The 21193-nt window shown below is 36.7% G+C and overlaps 1 protein-coding gene across 2 annotated transcripts in view; it reads left to right on the top strand.

The window, feature by feature from the left end:
• The window catches only part of Dennd5b (DENN domain containing 5B), a 175023-nt gene that overhangs the window by 132178 nt on the left and 21652 nt on the right, over positions 1-21193 (top strand). For both annotated transcript variants that reach the window (XM_076854263.1, XM_076854262.1), the window contains 3 exons: positions 926-1004; positions 10316-10397; positions 19968-20096. In XM_076854263.1, the coding sequence (XP_076710378.1) occupies positions 926-1004; positions 10316-10397; positions 19968-20096 (290 nt within the window). The remainder of the gene's footprint in view (positions 1-925; positions 1005-10315; positions 10398-19967; positions 20097-21193) is intronic.

Genomic DNA, 21193 nt, shown 5'->3' with positions numbered 1-21193 from the left:
AGAGGAGCTTAACCACTGTGCCACATTTCTAGCTCTTTTTATTTTTTATTTTGAGACAGGATCTTGATAAGTTAACCAAGGCTGGCCTAGAACTTGTGATATACCTGCCTCAATCTCCTGAGTTGCTGGGATTACAGAAGTGCGCCACCATACCAAATTTCTGATTTTTTTTTCTTCTTATGACTCCCTGTTTCTCTCATTCTAATTTTCTTCCCTCATTGCTACTCCATATTTCAAACATTTTCATATGAGTGTATATAAATACACTATGTACTACTGGAGTTTTTTAATTCCATAGTTATTAATGTTTCCTAATTATATATAACTAAGTAACAGCTGAGTTGACATAAAAAAAAATCTTCAAACCCACCCTTCTGGCCTTCTGCTTCCCTTCCCTTTTCCAGACTCTTACCAGACTTCTTAGCAAGGCAAAGTATAACCCTTAAAACACATGGAGTGAGCCTGGTGTAGTGGCACACGTCTTAATCCTAGCAATTGAGGGCATTGAGACAGGGATTGTGAGTTCAAAGCCAGCCTCAACAAGGGAGAGGCATCAAGCAACTCAGTGAGACCCTGTCTCTAAACAAAATATAAAATAGGGCTAGGGATGTGGCTCAGAGGTTGAGTGCCCCTGAGTTCAATCTCCGGTACCCCAAAACAAACAAACAACAACAACAAAAACCCACATGGAAAGAGATGCTCAGAATGTCACAAAGGATTTAGTGTGTAGCTCAGTGGTACAGTGTTTACCTATAATGTACAATGCCCTGGGTTAAATCCTCAGCACTAAGGAAAAAAAAAAATTATACAGTGAGCTTGGGTCATAAAACCTCATAATGGCCAATTTAAAGTGAATGATCTTGATGAGAAATTATTTTTTCATAAAATACTTATTTAAAATGAAAATTTTTATTTCTACTTTCAGGGGAAGTCAGCTTTGTGGTCACATTTAATTCAATTTCAAGACAGAGAAGAAAAACAAGAGCACCTTGCAGAATCACCAGGTAAGAGGACTTTGCTTTAGGTTATTTGAATTGGCAGCATCGGACCATGAAAAGAATCAATAACAGATGGACTTGTCTCTTTTTCTCTCTCAAGCTAAAACGTAGCCAGTTTTTCCAGTAGTAGGATAAAGCAGAAGCAGCATGATTATTTATTTTTTCAGGCTGGGAAAAGTTACTTGACTTTTCTGATCTGTGTGTGTGTATATGTATGTTACTGCATTAGATCCTACCACCAAGTTGCAACTCCAGCCTTTTTTATTTTTTCTGTTGAGACAGAGTCTCACTAAATTCCTTAGGGTCTTGCTAAATTGCTGAACTGGCCTCAAGCTTAGGATCTTCCTGCAGCAGCTCCAGAGTAGCTGAGATTATTGGCATACACCACTGTACCAGGCAACCTTTCTGATCTTCTGCCCCACCATGTACAAGATAGGGGAAATAATGCCAAGGCAGACATGTTGATCAAAAATGAAAATCCCCAGTGAATTGTAAAAGACCATATAAGTATTCCTTACTCCCACCAACATTACACTATGGTGTATATTGATATTTTTTTTGTCTTAAAGTTTTGTGACTATTACTAATCTTTTGGGAACCTGTAATCCCAGTGAATCAAGATTCAGAGGCAGGAGGAGTACAAGTTCAAGGCCATCCTCAGCAACTTAGGCCCTCAGGAACTCAGATCCAGTCTCAAAATTTAAAAATAAAAAAATAAAAATGATTGGGGATGTAGCTCAGTGGTAAAGTGTATCTGGGTTCAATCCCCAGTACCAAAAAAATAAAATAAAATCATCATCATCATTCAGGGAAAGAGTGTATCTCAATCTTCAGGAACTGGAGTTTTGTTTTGTTTTTTTTTTTTTTTTTTTTTTTTTTTACTTTGTTAATTTACTTTTTGAGATGGAGTCTCTCTATGTTGACCAGGCTTTTTTCAAACTCCTGAGCTCAAGCAGTCTTCCAGACTTCAGGTGTTGGCACCACACCTGGGTTGGGAGTCAGATTATTCAGTTTATACAAAATATCACATGTTAAAGTGTCATAACGTTCTATCTTCCTGCTATTTATTTTTTCACAAAGAAAATGCGTAGGTCCTGGGCCCAGGGTCTTGCCCATGCTAGGCAACCACTTTACCACTGAGTAATACTCCCAGACTAGAACTTGCTTTTCTTTATGTAAAATAACCATTTATTTCACAAAAAGTAAAAATAACAGTGGGAAGCTAATAGAAATAAAATGTCTTATTGGAGCAGTCATTTAGGAAATTTTTCTAAAATTATAGAGTATTTCAAACATTCAGGAATATAAAAATGTAAAAACTTTTATAAACTCATTTGCTAACCACCAGCTTAAAACAAAAAATACATGGGCTGGGGTTGAGCACTCACCTAGCACACACAAGGTGCTAGGTTCAACAGACACACAAGGTGCTAGGTTCAATCCTCAGTGCCACATATAAATAAATAAATAAATGTGTTGTGTTCAACTACAACTAAAAAATAAAATAAAAAATTACAGGGGCCGGGGCTGTGGCTCAGTGGCAGAGCACTCACCTAGCATGTGCGAGGCGCTGGGTTCGATCCTCAGCCCCACATAAAAATAAATATTAAAAGATAAATAAATAAATAAAAGATATAAAAATAATTGTAACAATCTTTATAAAAAATACAAACATTACAAATATGATTAAAACACCCTTGAATCCACCCCCTCCTCCTTTTTCCTTTCTGCCCTTAGAGGGCAACACTACCCTAAATTTGTTTATTGTTGGAAACCTAGTTTTTAAATATATTTAATCAGATAGCTAGGAGTATAAGTTGACTTTTTCCTTTGTAAATTTTTTTATTTGTTCTAATTAGCTATACAGGACTGTAGAATGCATTTAGGCACTGTGTTATTTTATACATAAATGTGGTATAATTTCTTATTTTTCTGATTGTACATGTTGTGGAATCACATTGGTCATGATGTCATATATGTGCATAAGGTAATAATGTCTGTTTCATTCTACTGTCCTTCCTATCCCCATATCTCCTCCCCTCCCTTCACATCCCTCTACCTAAAGTAACTCTATTCTTCCATAACACCCCACCCCCACTTATTGTGAATTAACACCCACATATCAGAGAAAACATTGGTGTTTGGTTTTTTGGGATTGGCTTACTTTACTTGATACTATCATGCCCTGAAGCTCCTCTGGAAAAAAATGTCAAATTCCTGATGTCCCAGGCTATAATTATGTTTATAAAGATTCAGATCAAGTTTAAAAGCATTCTCTAATGTTCATCTCCTCTTCCCCTTTGTCTGTAAAGAAAAAGTAAAAATGTGTTGGCATGTGCCCTGAGTTGTCTCTAACAGAAAAGTACAGCTATTCAAACCATAAGACCATAATCAAGACAGCTTACCCTAATTTCTTTTTTTTTTTAAGAGAGAATTTTAATATTCATTTATTTTTTTAGTTTTTGGTGGACACAACATCTTTGTTTGTATGTGGTGCTGAGGATTGAACCCTGGCCACACGCATGCCAGGCGAGTGCGCTACCGCTTGAACCACATCCCCAGCCCCAACTTACCCTAATTTCACTTGCTTTTAGCCAAAAGGCTGAGAAATGGTTTTACCCCAATATTTAAAAAATAAATCCCTAGGAAGAAATAACCATTTGTAGGGTGAGATGTTAGAAAGTCAACATCAGTTAAGGTGGGGAGCATTCAGCTCTTGTGCCAAAATGAGGCATGTAAGAATGTCTAGCAGTTAGAATTAACAGCTATTAGGCAACACAAGCAGCTTTACTGGCTTTGGCTGATCAAATGTTGGGTGGTTCAGGTGGAGATCAGAGTATCGATTATCGCAATTATTAGTAGTAGAACAAGTAATATCGCGATTATTAGTAGTAGAACAAGCAAAACTAAAGACAAGGCTAAGGAATATAAAATGTGCCAAAGCCTCATGCAGTCATTGTTTGTGCTCTAATGTCAAATGTTGATGAAGGGCTGGTAATGTAAGAATGAACACAAGTTAAATATTTTGCTGATACTAAGTAAAATAAATATAAGCCATGTAGCTTTTGAAATCAAAGTTTATCATATGTTTAGAGGGTGGATTTCATGACTATTGCTCTAACACTTCTAGTGATTTAGTCCAGGAAATTCGAATTTAAAAATATGAGAGTAGCCAAAAGATTACACACCTGTAATCTCAGCTACTTGGGAGGCCAAAGCAGGATGATCCCAAGTACAAGGCCAACTGGTCAGGTTAGCAAGATCCTCTCTGTCTCAAAATTTAAAAAGAAATAGAGGGCAGGGTATGTACATCATGATAGAGCACTCCTGAGTTCAATACCCAGTACCACCAGAGAAAAGAGAATATGAAATACATAGGAAAACATCAGTTGAAAAAATATTTTATTCTAGGACTGGGAGTATAGCTCAGTGGTAGTGTTTGCTTAGCATGTGCAAGGTCTTGGATTCAACTCCCAGTAGCACCAAAAAGTAAAAATATTTAAGAAACAATATAGTGCTCTAGATACACAAAAATAGTTTTTTTGTTTTTGTAAGTCTGGATGTATCTCAATGGTAGAACACACAGTCAGCATTTGTGAGGCCCTGAATACCATCCCCAGCACCACATACACATGCACAAAAATTAATTTTCACCAGGCACGGTGGCACACATCTGTAATCCCAGCGACTAAGGATGCTAAGGCAGGAGGATCACAAGTTCAAGGCCGTCCTTGGCAATTTTGTAAGACTGTGTCCCTTGTCTTGAAATAAAAAATAAAAAGGGGGGTGTAGCTCAGAGTCCTTAAAGATTCGCAGGGGGTTTGAACACTGCTTTTACTGGCATTGAGCCCAGATGAAACTACATGATAGATTATTAGCATCATTCTTTAGAAGCAGCACTAACAGGAGTTACAGACATTTGGAGGATTGCAGAACAGAAAGGGTCTATTTTAGCAAAAGGATCATAATGAGTAATCTGTGTTAACTTTGACTTAGCAATCATGCTCCTAGCAGTCTAAGTCCTGTTTCAGACAGTCTCACAATGCAATTGGTCCTAGAACAAGGACTGTTCTTAATATATCGTGCAGAAGTTTCTGCCTTTAAAAATGGTGACACATGCCTGTAATTCTCACTATTATTTGGAAAGCTGAACCAGGAAGATCAAAAGTTCAAGGCCAACCTCTGCAACCTACTAAGCCCCTGTCTCAAAATAAAAAATAAAATATTGGGATGTAGTTCAGTAGTAGAATACCCCTGAATCCAATTCTTAGTAGTAAGTAAGTAAATAATTATTTAAGTTGGCTGGTTTATAATATGCGTTGTTCTTAAACCTTGCACCCTTAAAGTTCAATGAAACTGTACATAAATTTTTAAATCTTGTGTCAGGAGTTGAGGTAGATTAGCATACAAAGGAGTGGAAATGCTGTATTTAAATTTATTTTCTGGATTTGCTCATCCAGGAATATTGTATCACTCTTTAATCATCTTCATCAAAAGTTTTCTTTTTTTTCTTTGTAGTTCTGGGAATTGAATACAGAGGTGTTCTACCATTAAGCTACATCCTCAGCCACCCCCCACCCTTTTTTTGTTTGTTTTTGTTTTGTTTTGTTTTGTTTTGGGAGGTAGAGTCTCACTAAATTGCCGAGACGGGCCTAAAACTTGTGATCCTATTGCCTCAGCTTCCCAGCCTCCCATGTCTCTGGGATAAAAGGCATGCACCAATGCACCCAGCAAAAATTTTCTATTAATTACTTACCTGCTTATAGACTGTACATGGTTCTGTAAAACAATATACATAATCTCTACACTTTAAAAACTTGTGTATGCAGTAGCACTGATTCAGGCAGGTACGCAAAGGGAATTCCTGTGACCAAGTATTAAATCCATGAATCCAAGAAGAAGGTGACCTGTAATCCCAGTGGCTATCGAAGTAGAGGCAAGAGGATCATGAGTTCAAAGCCAACCTCAGCAAAAGCAAGGTGCTAAGCAACTCAGTGAGATGCTGTCTCTAAGTAAAATACAAAATAGGGCTGAGGATGTGGCTCAGTGGTCAAGTGTCCCTGAATCCAATCCCCAATATCCACCTCCCCCCACCCCACCCCACCCCCGCCAAAAAAAGGCATGGCTTCATTACTTAGCTCCTTATCTGTCTTCTCATGGATTTCTAAACTCTTCCTTCCAAAGTCACTAATAAACTAATGTACTAGATTCCCAGGAATGATGTAATAAATTATTACAAACTGAGTGGCTTAAGCAACATAAATTTATTGTCTTAGGTTTATGTAAGCTAGAAGTCCAAGGTTAGGGTGTCTCTGGGTTTGTTTCTTCTGAGGACCATAAGAGAAAACTTGTTCCATACCTCTCTCCTCACTTCTGGTAGTCTCAGACATTCCTTGGCCAGCAGATGGTATTCTTCTTATGTCTTTACATCATTTTTCCTCTGTGTGTACCTCTGTATCTAAATTACTTTATTTGTTTTAATTTTTTTAATGGTACTGGAGATGGAATCCAGGAATGTTTTACCACTGAGCTACATGCCCAGCCCTTTTTATTTTTTATTTTGAGATAGGGTCTCACTAAGTTGCTTAATGCCTTGCTGAGTTGCTGTGGCTGGCCTTGAACTTGGAATTCTCCAGCCTCAGCCTCCCAAGTTACTGAGATTATAGGCATGTATCATTGTGTGTGTGTGTGTGTTACTGGGGATTGAAGCTAGGGCCTTACACTTAGGCATACATTCTGCACTAAACTACATCCTCAATCCCCAATTTCTCTCTTTTATAAGGATACTGGTCAGATTGAATTAGGGTCCTACCCTCATGAAGTCAACTTGATCATCTGAAAAAATTACTTCCAAATAAGGTCATTCTCATAGGTGCCTTGTGGTAGAACAGCAGCATCTTTGGCAGGTACACAATTCAACCCACAACACTACTATTTCCTAAATCACTGTCATCATCCAGCTACCATATTAGCAGATTATTCTCAAATCTCCATCTCCAGTCCTAAAGATGGATATCTAGGAACTTAGCACATCTTAAAACAAACTCTTTATTTCAGCACATCTTCTTCCTGATCAGATTTTTTACTCTTCCTTATTTAATGGGACAAGAACCATTCTTTCAGTCAAGCTAGAAGCCAGATGGTCATCTGTAATGTGCTGGAAAGGCTACTGGACATGACTTGAGAACACTCAGCCCTGTATAATAAGTGTATGTGATTCCACAAATTTCTTAATCTCTTCAAACCACACTTTCCTCATTTGCAAAATTAAGATTTAAAAAAAAAAAAAAAACTCAGGACTGCGAGTATAGTTCAATGGTAGAGTGTGTGCTTAGCCTACATGAGGCCCTGGGGTTTAATCCCCATCACCAAAAAGAAAAAAAAATCAAAAGTTATAATTAGTTGGATAGTATATATTAAACATTTTATTTTAATACCAAATGTTGTTTTTTGATTCTTGAATCTGACCCTTTGCTTTCACTGGCTACTACTCTTTTACTTTATCTACCATCTCTGACCTTTGGAATAATTTCTACTGTAACTTCTTTTTTTTATTTCTTACATGATCACACTGTCACTCTTGTTTAAAAGAAAAGTCCTCAGGAGCATAGCATTTATTTTCAAAATCCTCCCTGTCCCTAGAATAAAGTTCTAACTTGACATTCAAGATTCTAGCATCTGTCTCTCAGTAGCCTCATTTCCCCTGAGTATTTGCTGAGCACACCCTATATGTGGGCCTCTACTACAGGCCCTCTGTGTATTCTAAGAATAGGACACAACTGCATCTCAACAGATATAATTTAATAGGAGTAATAAAAATGAAGTTGTGGTATGTTCTGTGATAGAGTTTTAATTTTACAAGTCTTATTAGAGAGAGAATGATTTATCCAACAATGTGCTTAAGGTACAGAGAATATTCAGGAAAGATCTCACATTGGGACAGAATTAAAGATAGATTTTATTGCATTTCATTGAGAACTTACTTGGTGCTAAGCACTATTATAAAGTTAAGATCTGTGTCAATAAAATAAATACTGTCACTGTTCCCTCCCAGTTTACAGGTAAGGAGATAGTCCATAGAGAAACTCTTACTCACGCAAAGAAAGACATCTATTAAAGTCTATAATGTTCAAGAAAGCCATGTTCTAAGTCATTAAGCTATGCATATTACTTTCCAATTTAAAGTGATACATAGGCTATAAACAAGGAAAAAGATACAGAGCAGTAAGTGATGAGAATACTTTAACAAATGCATGAAGACATGAAAAAGTACATTCTTTTGAAGGAACATTGAGCAGAGAAGGGTGACTAGAATATAGGGTTCTAGAATCGGATTTACAGAATATGCTTATGCCTGTGAATGTTCAAACCATGAATGCTGCTGCTTTCTTAAATTCCTCTTTTATTTTTATTTATTTGGGATTCAACCCAGGGCCTTGCACATGCTAGTCCTCTACCATTGAGCTATACCAGCTCTCTGGCAATATGGTTCCTCCTTGTCAGGTCTTCCTCTGGCTAACTTGTTGATTATGGTTTCAGCTCCTTTCTGCCTTATAATCTTTTTTCTCTTCTTCTCAGTCTATTTCCTGCCACTTACATGGCCATCTTTCATGCTGTCAATTCATTTGGAGTAGAGAGTATTCTTTGAGACACTTCATTTTATCCTCAAAAGGAAAAATCTTTAATAACGTACTTAAGTGGTGATGATCTTAAACAGGAAAATAAACATAGTGCATTCCCTTTAAGTCTCAGGAACAATTTCTTCAGTGTCCATTATTTCCTGAATATCAAGAGAGATTGGTCTTTTCATTTAGAATTCCCTCCCCAAACTGCCTAAACAAATAGCCTGTTCATCATCTGCCTAGTATGGAAGACCCTCAAAAATATTACCTGTAGATTGGCTTGGCCACATCCTCTTCCTTCTGGCAGTCCCATCAGTGATCATTTATACCTGCCAGGTGTCAGCCTAGCCTTTTACTCAAGTACCAAAAAAGTATAAATACTAATACACCAAAATGTTCTCTACCCAACTTTCTCAAAGCCAGGTTTATATGTGTGTATGCATATATGTGTGTGTTTGTTCTGTTATTGTATCCTGATCTCACAAAGTAAAATGCACCTAAAAACTGAGAAAAATAAAGGTTCAGGGTAGAGCAAAACGCCACATCCTAAATTCTATTTATATCAATGTATTTGCCAAGTTCAATGTTGCAATTTAGTTTTCACTTACAAATGGGAAAATGGAAATGAAGAAAGGGCACAAAACTCATGGCGTCTCATGTAAAGCCAGACTGAACACCCTAGCCACCATATTTTAGCCAATAGTTGATTGGTTGGCTATTGGTACAAAAGATCATCATGTCTCCTTCTTTCATAAATGTTACCTGTTTAGACTTCATAAGAGAATAACTCATGGACATTATAATTCAGAACATCTATTGAGATTACTCACTTTGCATGGAGTACATAATATAGGTTGGATTGTTAACTTTGAAGTAGAAGGTTATCAAACTGAAGAGCCAAGCAGATTATGCTAAGCGAAGCTAGCCAATCCTTAAAAAACAAATGCCAAATGTCTTCTTTGATATAAAGAGAGCAACTAAGAACAGAACAGGAAGGAAGAGCATGAGGAAAAGACTAACATTAAACAAAGACGAGAGGAGGGAGAGAAAGGGAGAGAGAAGGGAAAGCATGTGGAAAAGGTAGGAGACCTTCATTGTTACACAAAATTATAAGAGGTTGTGAGGGGAAAGGAGGAGGGAAAAAAGGGAGAGAATTAAACAACAGCAGAGGAGGTAGAGAGGGAAGATGGGAGGGGAGGGGAGGGGAGGGGGGATAGTAGGGGATAGGAATGGTAGCAGAACACAACAGTCACTAATATGCCATTATGTAAAAATGTGAGTGTATAACCGATGTGATTCTGCAATTTGTATTGCAATTTGTATAACCCAATCGAGTCAAATGTATGAAAGATGATATATCATGAGCTCTGTAATGTTTTGAACAATCAATAAAAAAGAAAAAAAAAAACTGAAGAGCCAAAACTGTTACAATTTAAAAAAAAAATACTTCCAGAGTTTAAAACTGTGTGATTACAATTTATGAGTCTGGAGATGAAGGTTCACATATTTAATCACTTAATTTGTGGACATTGCTTTCATGTAATCATCCAGAGCTATTAGAATGAATAGCTGTAGAAAATGACAGCCCTTATGGCCAGAGTTTGTACATATTGTATTATTTGTTAGAAAAGGTTCATTTTAAATTTCAAGTCTTAATGTTATTTTTCTAATACTTTGCTGGTGTTTTTCTACTAGTTGCCCTGGGACCAGAAAGAAGAAAATCTGACTCAGGAGTTATGTTACCAACACTCAGGGTCTCTCTCATCCAAGATATGAGGTATTTATTACAATGTTAGCATATGGTGGTGACTTTGATGTATTTTATGGCTTTCACCTAAATCGCTCAAATAACATATTTTTTTCATTCCAAAGGGAAGATGCAACTAAGAAGTTTTTAAGCATGTGCTTCTCTTGTTTTTAAACATTTGTTTCTGTTTTGTTTGTTTTTTATGGATTAACCCCAAAGCCTGACACATACTAAGCAAGTACTCTACCACTGAGTTATTCTCCCAGCTAAAACATCTCTAAACTATTTTATTACTTATTTTGTTTGTTTTTTAAAAGCGCCTTTTAAATACTTGCTGTCTATAGATACAGACCAAAATACATCTAATTATTTGGCAGAAAATAATGGTCAGGTAGATTTAGTTTGGAGCAAATACAAACCTATCGCTTCCCAATTACTGGCCTTAGAAGTCTTCAGAAAGGATAAGACATCTAAAGTAGATTTTTTAATGAAGAAAGTAAGGCTTTTTTTCTTTTTTTAATGCTTTTATCAGTGCATCATAGTTATACATAATGACTGAATTCATTTTGACATAACATGCAGGTATGAAATTTAATTTGCTCTATTTTAATTCACCAGTGCCTCCTCTTTCCTCCCCTCCCAATCCCCTTATTCCCCACTTTTACTCTGCTGGTCTTCCTTCTATTTATTTATTTTTAACTGGTACTTTTTAGATATACATACAGGTGGGATTCACTGTGGTATATTTAAACAAGCATCTAGCATATTTTTGTCAGATTAATTCTGCATTTCCTCCCCTTTCCTCTCTCTCCTTCCTCTCCCTCTGTCTCCTTTTACTCCACTGATCTTCCCTCTGTCCTTATGATATTCTTCCCCCAACATACACATACACTTTTTTTCCCTCACTTTGCTCTAGCTTTCACATATGAAAGAGAACATTCAGCCCTTGATTTTCTGAGTGTGACTTATTTCACTTAGCTTGATGTTCTCCAGTTCCTTCCATTTACTGGCAAATGCCATAATTTCATTCTTCTTTGTAACTGAATAAAACTCCATTGTGGATGTAGCTGCATCACAACAGTATGCTGATTTTATTTCTTTTGGATAAATACTAAGGAGTGGTTATTTGTAAGTGGGTCATATAGTGGTTACATTCCTAGTTTTTTGAGAAATCTTTACTGCCCTCCAGACTGATTGTATTAATTTGTGGTCCTACCAACAAGGTATGAATGTACCTTTTTCTTCACATCCTTGCCAGCATTTGTATTTTTTTCCCCATTGGTTATTTTTAGTTCTACATTACAATAGGGTTCATTTTGACATAATTATAAAATGATGGAATATAGTATGTTCTAATTTAGTCCCCAGTAGTTCCCCTTTCTCTTCCCTTCTCCCTTCTCTGTTCCCTTCACTCCACTCTACTGATCTTTCTGCTATTTACTTATACTTTTTTCTTTTTTAATCAGTGCCTTGTGGATGTACATGATAGTGAGATTCACTGTGGTATATTCATATATGGAAGGAAAGTTAGGTCATATTCATTCCACAGTCTTTCCCTATCCCATCTCTTCTTTCTTCCGTTCATTCCTCTTTGTCTACTGCACTGATCTTTCATTTTTTTTAATCTGCCCTCCTCCTATTTTGGATTAGCTTTCAACCTTTTGACTTTTTGACTTTTGGGGACTGGCTTATTTAACTTAGGATGTTAGTCTCCAGTTCTATCCATTTACTGACAAATGTCATAAAGCCATTCTTCTTTATGGCTGAGTAATACTACATTGTGTACATATGACACATTTTCTTTATCCATTAATCTATTGAAGAGCTCCTAGATTGGCTCCAAAGCTTGTCTATCGTGAATTGTGTTGCTATAAAGATTGATGTGGTTGTATCACCATAGTATGCTGATTTTAAATCTTTTGGATATAAAACCAAGGAGTGGGATAGTTGGATCATATGATGGGTTCCATTCATAGGTTGTTTTTTGTTTGTTTGGTTGGTTGGGTTTTTTGGTTTTGAGGGGTACCAGGGATTGCACTCAGGGGCACTCGACCACTGAGCCATATCCCCAACCCTATTTTGTATTTTACTTAGAGACAAGGTCTCACTGAGTTGCTTAGTGCCTTTTGCTGAGGCTAGCTTTGAACTCTGGATTTTCCTGTATCAACCTCTGGAACCACTAGGATTACAGCCTTGTGCTGCTGCGCCCAGCTTGTTTTGTTTTTAAGGACTCTCCATGCTGTTTCCAGAGTAGTTGCACTAATTTGCAGTCCCCAAAAAGTATGAGTGTACCTTTTTCTCCTTATCCTCATCAATCTTTATTGTTACTTATATTCTTGCTAATTGCCATTCTGACTGGAGTGAGATAAAATTTCAATGTAGTTTTAATTTGCATTTCTTTAATTGCTAGAGATGTTGAATATTTTTTCATGTATTTGTTGACCATTTGTATTTCTTTCTTTGAGAAGTGTCTTTTTAGTTCTTTTTTTTTTTTTTTTTTTTTCCGTAGTGGAAACTGAACCTAGGGGCACTTAACCACTGAGCCACATCCCCAGCCATTTTTATTTTTTATTTAGAGACAGATTCTCACTAAGTTGCTTAAGTCCTTGCTAAGTTATGGAGGCTGGCTTTGAACTTGCTGTCCTCCTACCTCAGCCTCCTAAGCCTCTGGGATTATAGGCATGAACCACCATGCCCAGCTCTTTACCCATTTATTGCTTGTTTTTTTAGTTCTTTGTATATCCTGGATATTAATTCCCTGTCTGAAGAGCAGGTAACAGATTTTCTCTCATTCTGTTGGCTCTCTTCACGCAACTAATTGTTTCCTTTGCTGTGCAGAAGCTTTCTTTTTTTTTTTTTTAGAAGCTTTCTAATTTGATACCATCCCACTTACTGATTTTTTGTTTTGCTTCTTGTGCTTTATGAGTCATCTTAAGGAAATCAGTTCCTGAGCTGACATGTTGCAGTATTGGGCCTGTATTTTCTTCTGGCAGTTGCAGGCTTTCTGGTCTAATTCCTAGGTCTTTGTTCCATTTTGAGTTGACTTTTATACAGGGTGAAATACAGAGGTTAAATTTTATTCTCCTACGTATGGATTTCCAGTTTTCCCAGCATCATTTGTTAAAAAGGCTACCTTTTCTCCAACATATTTTTTGGCACCTTTGTCTAGTATGAGATACTTACATTTATGTGGTATTGTCTCTGTGCCTTTTTTTCTGTTTCATTGGTCTCCATGCTTATTTGGTGCCAGTACTATGCTGTTTTTGTTACTATAGTTCTATAGTATAATTTGAAGTCCAGTATTGTGATGCTTCCTGCTTCGCTTTTCTCACCCTGAGACCTGTTTTTGGGTCTCTTGGAGGTTTTTTGTTTGTTTGTTTGTTTTTTGCAGTTGCAGATGGATACAATACCTTTATTTTATTTACTTATATTTATGTGGTGCTGAAGATTGAACCCAGGGCCTCACACGTGCTAGGCAAGCCCTCTACCCCTGAGCTATAGTCCCATCCCCGGTCTCTTGTTTTTCCAAATGAATGTCATAACTGCTTTTTCTAGTTCTGTGAAGAATGTCATTGGAATTTTGATGAGAATTGCATTGAAGCTATATAGTGCTTTTGGTAGTATGTCCATTTTGGCAATATTAATTCTATCTATCCAAGAACATGAGAGGTCCTTCCATCTTCTAAGGTCTTCTTCAATTTCTTTCTTTAGTATTCTATAGTTTTCATTGTAGGGGCCCTTCAACCTCTTTTATTGATTCTCAGGTATTTTATTCTTTTTGAGGCTATTGTGAATGAGATACTTTTACTAATTACTTTTTCAGCTTATTCATCATTGCAGTCTAGGCATGTGATTGATCCTGCTACTTTGTTGAATTAATTTACATACTCTAGAAGTGTCCTGGTGGAGTATTTTTTGGAGTCTTCTAAATATAGGATCATGTTGTCAGCAAACAAGAGAGAATTTCACCCTTCTTTTCCTATTTGTATACCTTCAATTTTCTTCTCTTACTGATTGCTCTGGCCAGAGTTTGAAGGACTATGTGAACAGGAGTGGTGAAAGTGGGCATCCTTATCTTGTTCCTGTTTTTAGAGGAAATGCTTTCAGATTTTCTCCATTCCGTATAATGTTGACCTTGCATTTGTCATATACAGCCTTTACAGTGTTGAGATAAGTTTCTTCTATCCTTAGTTTTTCTAGTGTTTTAAATATGAATGGGTGCTACACTTTGTAAAATGCTCTTTCTGCATCTGTTGAAATAGTCATATGATTCTTGTCCTTACTTCTATTTCTGTGGTGAATTACATTTATTGATTTCCATGTTGAAACAACCTTGCATCCCTGGAGTGAAACCCACTTGCTCATGGTGCAGTATCTTTTTTAATATTTATTTTTTAGTTGTAGTTGGACACACTACCTTTATTTCACTTATTTATTTTTATGTGGTGCTGAGGATCAAACCCAGGGTCCCGCACATGTGAGACAAGCATTCCACAGAGCTACAACCCCAGCCCCCCAGCCCCAGTGCAGTATCTTTTTAATGTGGAGGTTTTTGTTGGTTGGTTTGGTCTGGGTTTTTTTTGTTTGTTTGTTTGTTTTGGTTTGGTTTTTTTCTTTCTTTTTTATTTTTTGGCACTGAGGATTGAACTCAGGGGCATTTAACCCCTGAGCCACATTCCCAGGCCTATTTGTATTTTATTTAGAGACAGGTTCTCACTGAGTTGCTTAGCGCCTCCTTGTTGCTGAGGCTGGCTTTGAACTTGTGATCCTCCTGCCTCAGCCTCCCGAGTCACTGGGATTATAAGCGTGCGCCATTGAGCCCAGCTATTTGGTATCTTTCTGTTCTTTTAATGTATGCACTCATGGCTGTGAACTTTTACTTTAGAATTGCCTTCATATTGTCCCAGAGATTTTGATGTATTGTACCACTATATTCATTTGCTTCTAAGAATTTTTTTTTATTTCTCCCCAATTTCTTCTATCCATTCATCATTCAAAAATATATTATTTAATCTCCAGGTATTGGAGTAGTTTATGTTTTTATTTTATTAGTGATTTCTAATTTTATTCCATTATGATCTGATAGAATGCAAGATGTTTATGGGTTTTGTTTTTTGGTATTTGCCAAGATTTGCAACCCAAAATAGGGTCTATTTTAGAAAATGTTCCATGTGTTGCTGAAAAGAAAGTGAATTCAATCTATAGATATCTGTTAGGTGCGTATTATTAATTGCTGGTTTCAATCCCCAGCACCACACACACACACACACACACACACAAAGTAGTTGCCTGGTATGGTTATGCACTGGAGCCTGAGGCAGGAGAATCACAAGTTTAACAGCAGTTTGGGCAATTTTGTGGGACCCTGTCTCCAAATAAAAAGGGCTGGGGGCATTGTTGCTGTAGCTAGCTTAGTGGTAGAGTACTTGCCTAGCTTGGGTGAGGCACTGGGTTCAATCGTCAGTACCACATAAAAAATAAATAAATAAAATAAAGTTATAAAAAAATATTTTAAGGGACTGGGGTTGTGGCTCAGTGGTAGAGCACTTGCCTTGCACACATGAGGCCCTGGGTTTGATCCTCAGCACCACATATAAATAAATAAATAAAATAAAGGTATTGTGTCCATCTACAACTGGAAAAAAATTTAAATATTAAAAAAAGGGGGGCTGGGGGTATTACTTGGTGGTAGAGTGCCCCAGTACCAACTGGGTTCAATACCCAGTACGATAGATAGATAGATAGATAGATAGATAGATAAGATCGATCGATCAATTGATCAAAGCAAGCAAGCTAGAGATATAACTCAGTGGAAAGCAATTCTTGATTCAATTTCCACTGGGGTAACAGACACATCATGTAAGGCTACTGTAAGCTCCTTCTAGTTCCTGCTGTTTTACTCTCTTCTATTTTACTTTTATTTATTTTGTCAGGGAGAGGAGGTGCTGCTTGGATTTCACTCTGTTCACTTGATGAGCAGTGTTGTACACTGGTTAAGACCTTGGGCCCTGAACCAGCATGGTGATGTAGATCTGTAATGCTAAGGCAAAAGAATCACTTGAGCACAGAAGTTGAGGAGCAGCCTGGTCAACTCTGTCTTTTTAAAAAAATAAAAAGTGACCTTGGGCTCCGTAATGGTTAATAATATCTCATATTATAATTCATATTTGTAACTTCTTTCTATAACCACTAGAAACCTGGCTTCCATTATCTAGAATATATTTACTTATTTGTATAACTCTTACATGTTTTGTATACATACTAGGTAATTTTTTAATTGCTAAACCATATGAGAAAAAAAGCTTATTAACTAAATTAGCACAGTGTTCATGTCTAACTCTAGCTTTGTCTTTGGCCTTTCAGTATCCAATCAAAATATTGTTTTCTAAAGCTTAGATTAGTTCCTTTTATTCTTTCCATTCACTTCACTATGGTTATACTATTTATTTAAAATAATAATACAGTCCTGTTCTTTTTGTTACTTTGTATTCCATTTTGGGTTACCTCCACATTTTGGTTGGTGAATTTGTTTTGTTTTTCCCAAATTTATGTACAATGAAGTTCACACTTTGTTAGTATGTAGTTCTGTGGGACTTCACAAATACACAATCATGATAAAGAACAGTTTTGTTCACCCACCAAATTCCCTGTGCTGCTTCTTAGTCAATCTCTCTTCCAGATCCTCCCCCAGGAAGTGACTGATATATTTCTAAGCTTTTTGCATGGACAAGAACTGGAAGAGTAGTACCTCAGTAACAGTGAGCACATTGGCCTCTTATATATTAATTTCTAAATATCATCTGTAGCTGCACGCAGTAATACACACTGCAGTCCCAGCTATTCAGGAGGCTGAGGTAGGAGGATCACAAGTTCAAGTCTAACCTGGGCAACACAGAACCATCTCAAAATACAAAATAAAAAAGGGAATATAGGTCAGTGCATTTAACCCCAAGTACTGCAAAAATAAATAAATAGTTCTCTAATGGGAGGAACCAGGGCTTCCTAGGAAATGGATGATTCCAGGATTCCAATACTAAGAAAAGAAAAAAAAAACAGGAAAAGTTCGAGGCATCTTGTGGTGCCACAAATAAGGAAATGCCACAAGAATGATAGGGTCATTTTTAAAGAAGCATACTAATTAAATTTAAAGAAAATGCAGTAGAAAAAATAGTAGTTTAAAGTTTAAGACTTTATTGCTTTTAGTCACCTTTGTTATCAATTGGGGAATGTCCTTGGTCTGAGGAATAGCCACTGCTCTTTCAGAGACTCAAATGGAAGGTACCCAATTGGGTTGTCATGTGCCTAGCTACTGACACCAGACCAGTAAGAACCAGGGTCCAAGAGGATGTTACTTGACACCATATTTCTCTGTTAATGACCATGTTTAATAGCATTAATTCCTTTAAAATAAGTATTATAAGGGCTGGGGATGTGGCTCAAGCGGTAGCGCGCTCACCTGGCATGCGTGTGGCCTGGGTTCGATCCTCAGCACCATATACAAAGATGTTGTGTCCGCCAATAACTAAAAAATAAATACTAAAAATTCTCTCTCTCTCTCTCTCTCTCTCAAAAAATAAATAAATAAATAAAATAAGTATTATAAAATCTGAAAAAATTCTTAGACGTAAGATGGTTTTGGTTAAATCCCACAAAAAACATAACACAGCTTTGGGGGAGGCGGGGGGATACTAGGAATTGAACTGATGAGTGTTATACCACCAAACTACACCCCCAGCCTTTTTTATTTTACTTTGAGACAGAGTCTTGCTAAGTTGCCAAGGCTGGCCTCGTACTCGCCATCCTCCTACCTCAGTCTCCTAAATTACTGGGATTACACCACACCCAGCCACAACTTTACCTCCTGATTCTGACTTGTTTTTTAAGTCATTTCTTTAGTGTATCTGTCTATGCATCAGTGCTTTGCATCTTATTGATCAAGAGTGTTGGCTCATACATCAGCACTGAAGATTAAAGTGTTACTTCTTCACATTCAGGGTGAGGAGAAGAAAAAGGGAGAAAGTGAAGAAAAAAGCAAGAACATGTGTGTGTTACAGAGAGGATTTTTTCCTTATTCTGAATGCTTAGAATCAGCAGAGAGTAGGTTTTGTTGCAGAATTTATTAAAGCCAGAATGAATCATTCTGGATATTAAAAAAAAAAAAATCAAATGAGAAATGATGCATTATATAGTAACAAAGGCTTTTTCATGACTCACCTCCCTGTGATGGTTTTTATAATTTACTCTCTCTCTAAGGCTTGTCCTTCTTGTCTGATCCTCCTTTCCCCTTTAGGAAAAAAATTATTTAGGAAGATAAATTCAGTTTGCCTAAATATAGCACTGACATTTACATGGAATACTAATTTATACATAGACATAACTTTTATTTTATTTTATTTTATTTTTTGGTTCTGGGGAATCAAACCCAGGAACACTTAACCACTTAGCCACATCCCCAGTTCTTTTTAAATTTTTTTATTTTGAGACAGGGTCTCCCTAAGTTGCTTAGGGCCTTGCCAAGTGACTGAGGCTGGCCTTGAATTTATAATCCTCCTGCTGCAGCCTCCCAGGTCACTGGGATTACAGGCATGGGCCACTGCACCCAGTTAAAAGATGGAACTTTTAATTGTTGTTTGACCACACAATTTTTTTTTGTGTAACCACATAATTACCTAAATCTTTCTAGCTTTTAATATTATCAACACAGTATAATGTGACTTCTGATGCCATAAAAGTAAAATTTTTATATTTTCCATATATTGTCTGGGGCAACTTGAAAAATAGATGAGTAGTTACCAGGTTTAGTGGCACATACCTGTAATTCCATATGCTCAGGAGGCAGGCAGATCATAAATCAGAGGCCAGGATGGGGATGTGGCTCAAGCAGTAGTGCGCTCGCCTGGCATGCGTGCGGCCCAGGTTCGATCCTCAGCACCACATACAAACAAAGATGTTGTGTCCGCCAATAACTAAAAGAAATAAATATTCAAAAAATTCTCTCTAAATAAATAAATGAATGAATGAATGAATCAGAGGCCAACCTGGGCAGTGTAGGGTACAGCTGCCTCAAAATTTAAAAAATACTAAAAAGGACTAGGGATGTAGTTCAGTGATGGAGTACTCCTGGGTTTAATCTCTATTACTACAAAACAAAAATAAGGGAAAAGAGTAAGAAAAAATAGTTCAGTGAATTAAAGTTGTGGCTCATTTTTAAACTATAGAACAATTATTTTGAATAAGAACTTAACTGTTCATATTGTTTTATTACTTTTCTTTAGCATCAGGAATTATCAAGTGCCTGTTTATAGGTAACTCGGAGGATGAAACAGGGACATAATAAGTCTGAAAGAATAGATGACTGTTAAATGCTTTATCTTAAGACGTTGTTGCTTGTGTGTTTGTATTATAATGACAGTTCTGATGTGGGACTAAATTCATGATTCAGATGGAACTTTTTAAGGTTTAATGGGCCTTCAAATTGTGTATTATCCATTGCTTCCTCTAAGTATGAAACAGCTTTTTGGTGCCCAGAGCTGTTAATTCTTTTTTAGCTCAAGGTTTTCCTTAGGATCTGTGTCTTTACTGTTACTACTGTTTTTTTAGGCATATTCAAAACATGAGTGAGATCAAAACTGATGTTGGACGAGCTCGGGCATGGATAAGATTATCTCTAGAGAAGAAGCTTTTGTCCCAGCATCTCAAGCAGTTGCTCTCTAACCAACCACTTACCAAGTAAGATATTGCCTTTTGAGACCTTTCTGTTTTGTATGCTGGCAAAGCTGACAAACTGGCATCTTTAGCATGAATTGCTGATTTGTTAGCACATGAATTCTTATTGTGTAACAGGAGTGTACTTCAGAATAAGAAACTATCTTAACATAATATTTGATCATTGCTGGGAGGGCTCATCATATTTTATAGCCAAGGGCCAGATTGCTATGTTCTAATCGAAAAAAAAAAATAATTCATCTGTACAGTTTGACAGCAACTTCGAAACCTAGAGTAGCATAAAAAGGATGGGAGAAGGGTTCACAGTAAAGGGTTTATGACAATCTTGCCAACATTATGCTCAATAATCTAAAGCCAGGAAACCATTTAATAGCCTGACAATTAATTGTTAATTGGTTTGGTAGTTTCCTTTATCAAGAAATTCTGAATACATGTCTGAATGTGTACATTAGAGCTTTTTTGAAGGCTAAGGACTTTTGAGTTTTTAAGAGCATATATATGTAAAGAATCTAACCAAGACCTAAATATGACAGTTTATTGTAATCCCATCATAGTAACCCAGTGCTTTTTGCAGTTCTACTTTTATATGTATCACCCTTGGATTAATTATCCCATGAGCATTTTAAGATGAGTCTTAATGTCCAGAGAGTCGTTTTGATAATAAAATGTAATTTATCAACTGTAAACCAGACCTTGTCTTTTAACATTTTTCCCCCAATCATTAAAGTCATTTATGCCCACTGTGGCTAAAGTACAAAGAGCCAGGCATAGTGGCACACAACTTTAACCCCTTTCTCAAAATAAAAAAGACTGGAGATGCAGTTCAGTGATAAAGTGCCCCTGAGTTCAATCACCATTACCCAAAACCAAAAAAAAAAGTACAAAGAAGAAGAACATGGTAGTTTAGAATCCTAGTGCATAAAGAACAATATTAAGTATTTCTGTACTTTCATCTATACTGTCATCTGTTCATACCTTCTTAGTTAAAATTACACTGTATTTGCAATTCAGTGCCATCCTTTTTTAGCCTAACATGGTTTCACAATATATAAAAGTTTAAACTCTGAAGTCTGAATACTGCCTTTACTCCTTACTTTTTG

Source organism: Callospermophilus lateralis, chromosome 4 (genome assembly GCF_048772815.1).
Source record: "Callospermophilus lateralis isolate mCalLat2 chromosome 4, mCalLat2.hap1, whole genome shotgun sequence".
Classification (NCBI taxonomy): domain Eukaryota; kingdom Metazoa; phylum Chordata; class Mammalia; order Rodentia; family Sciuridae; genus Callospermophilus; species Callospermophilus lateralis.
Note: the sequence above shows the minus strand (reverse complement) of the source record. Positions and strands in the feature narration are given on the sequence as shown.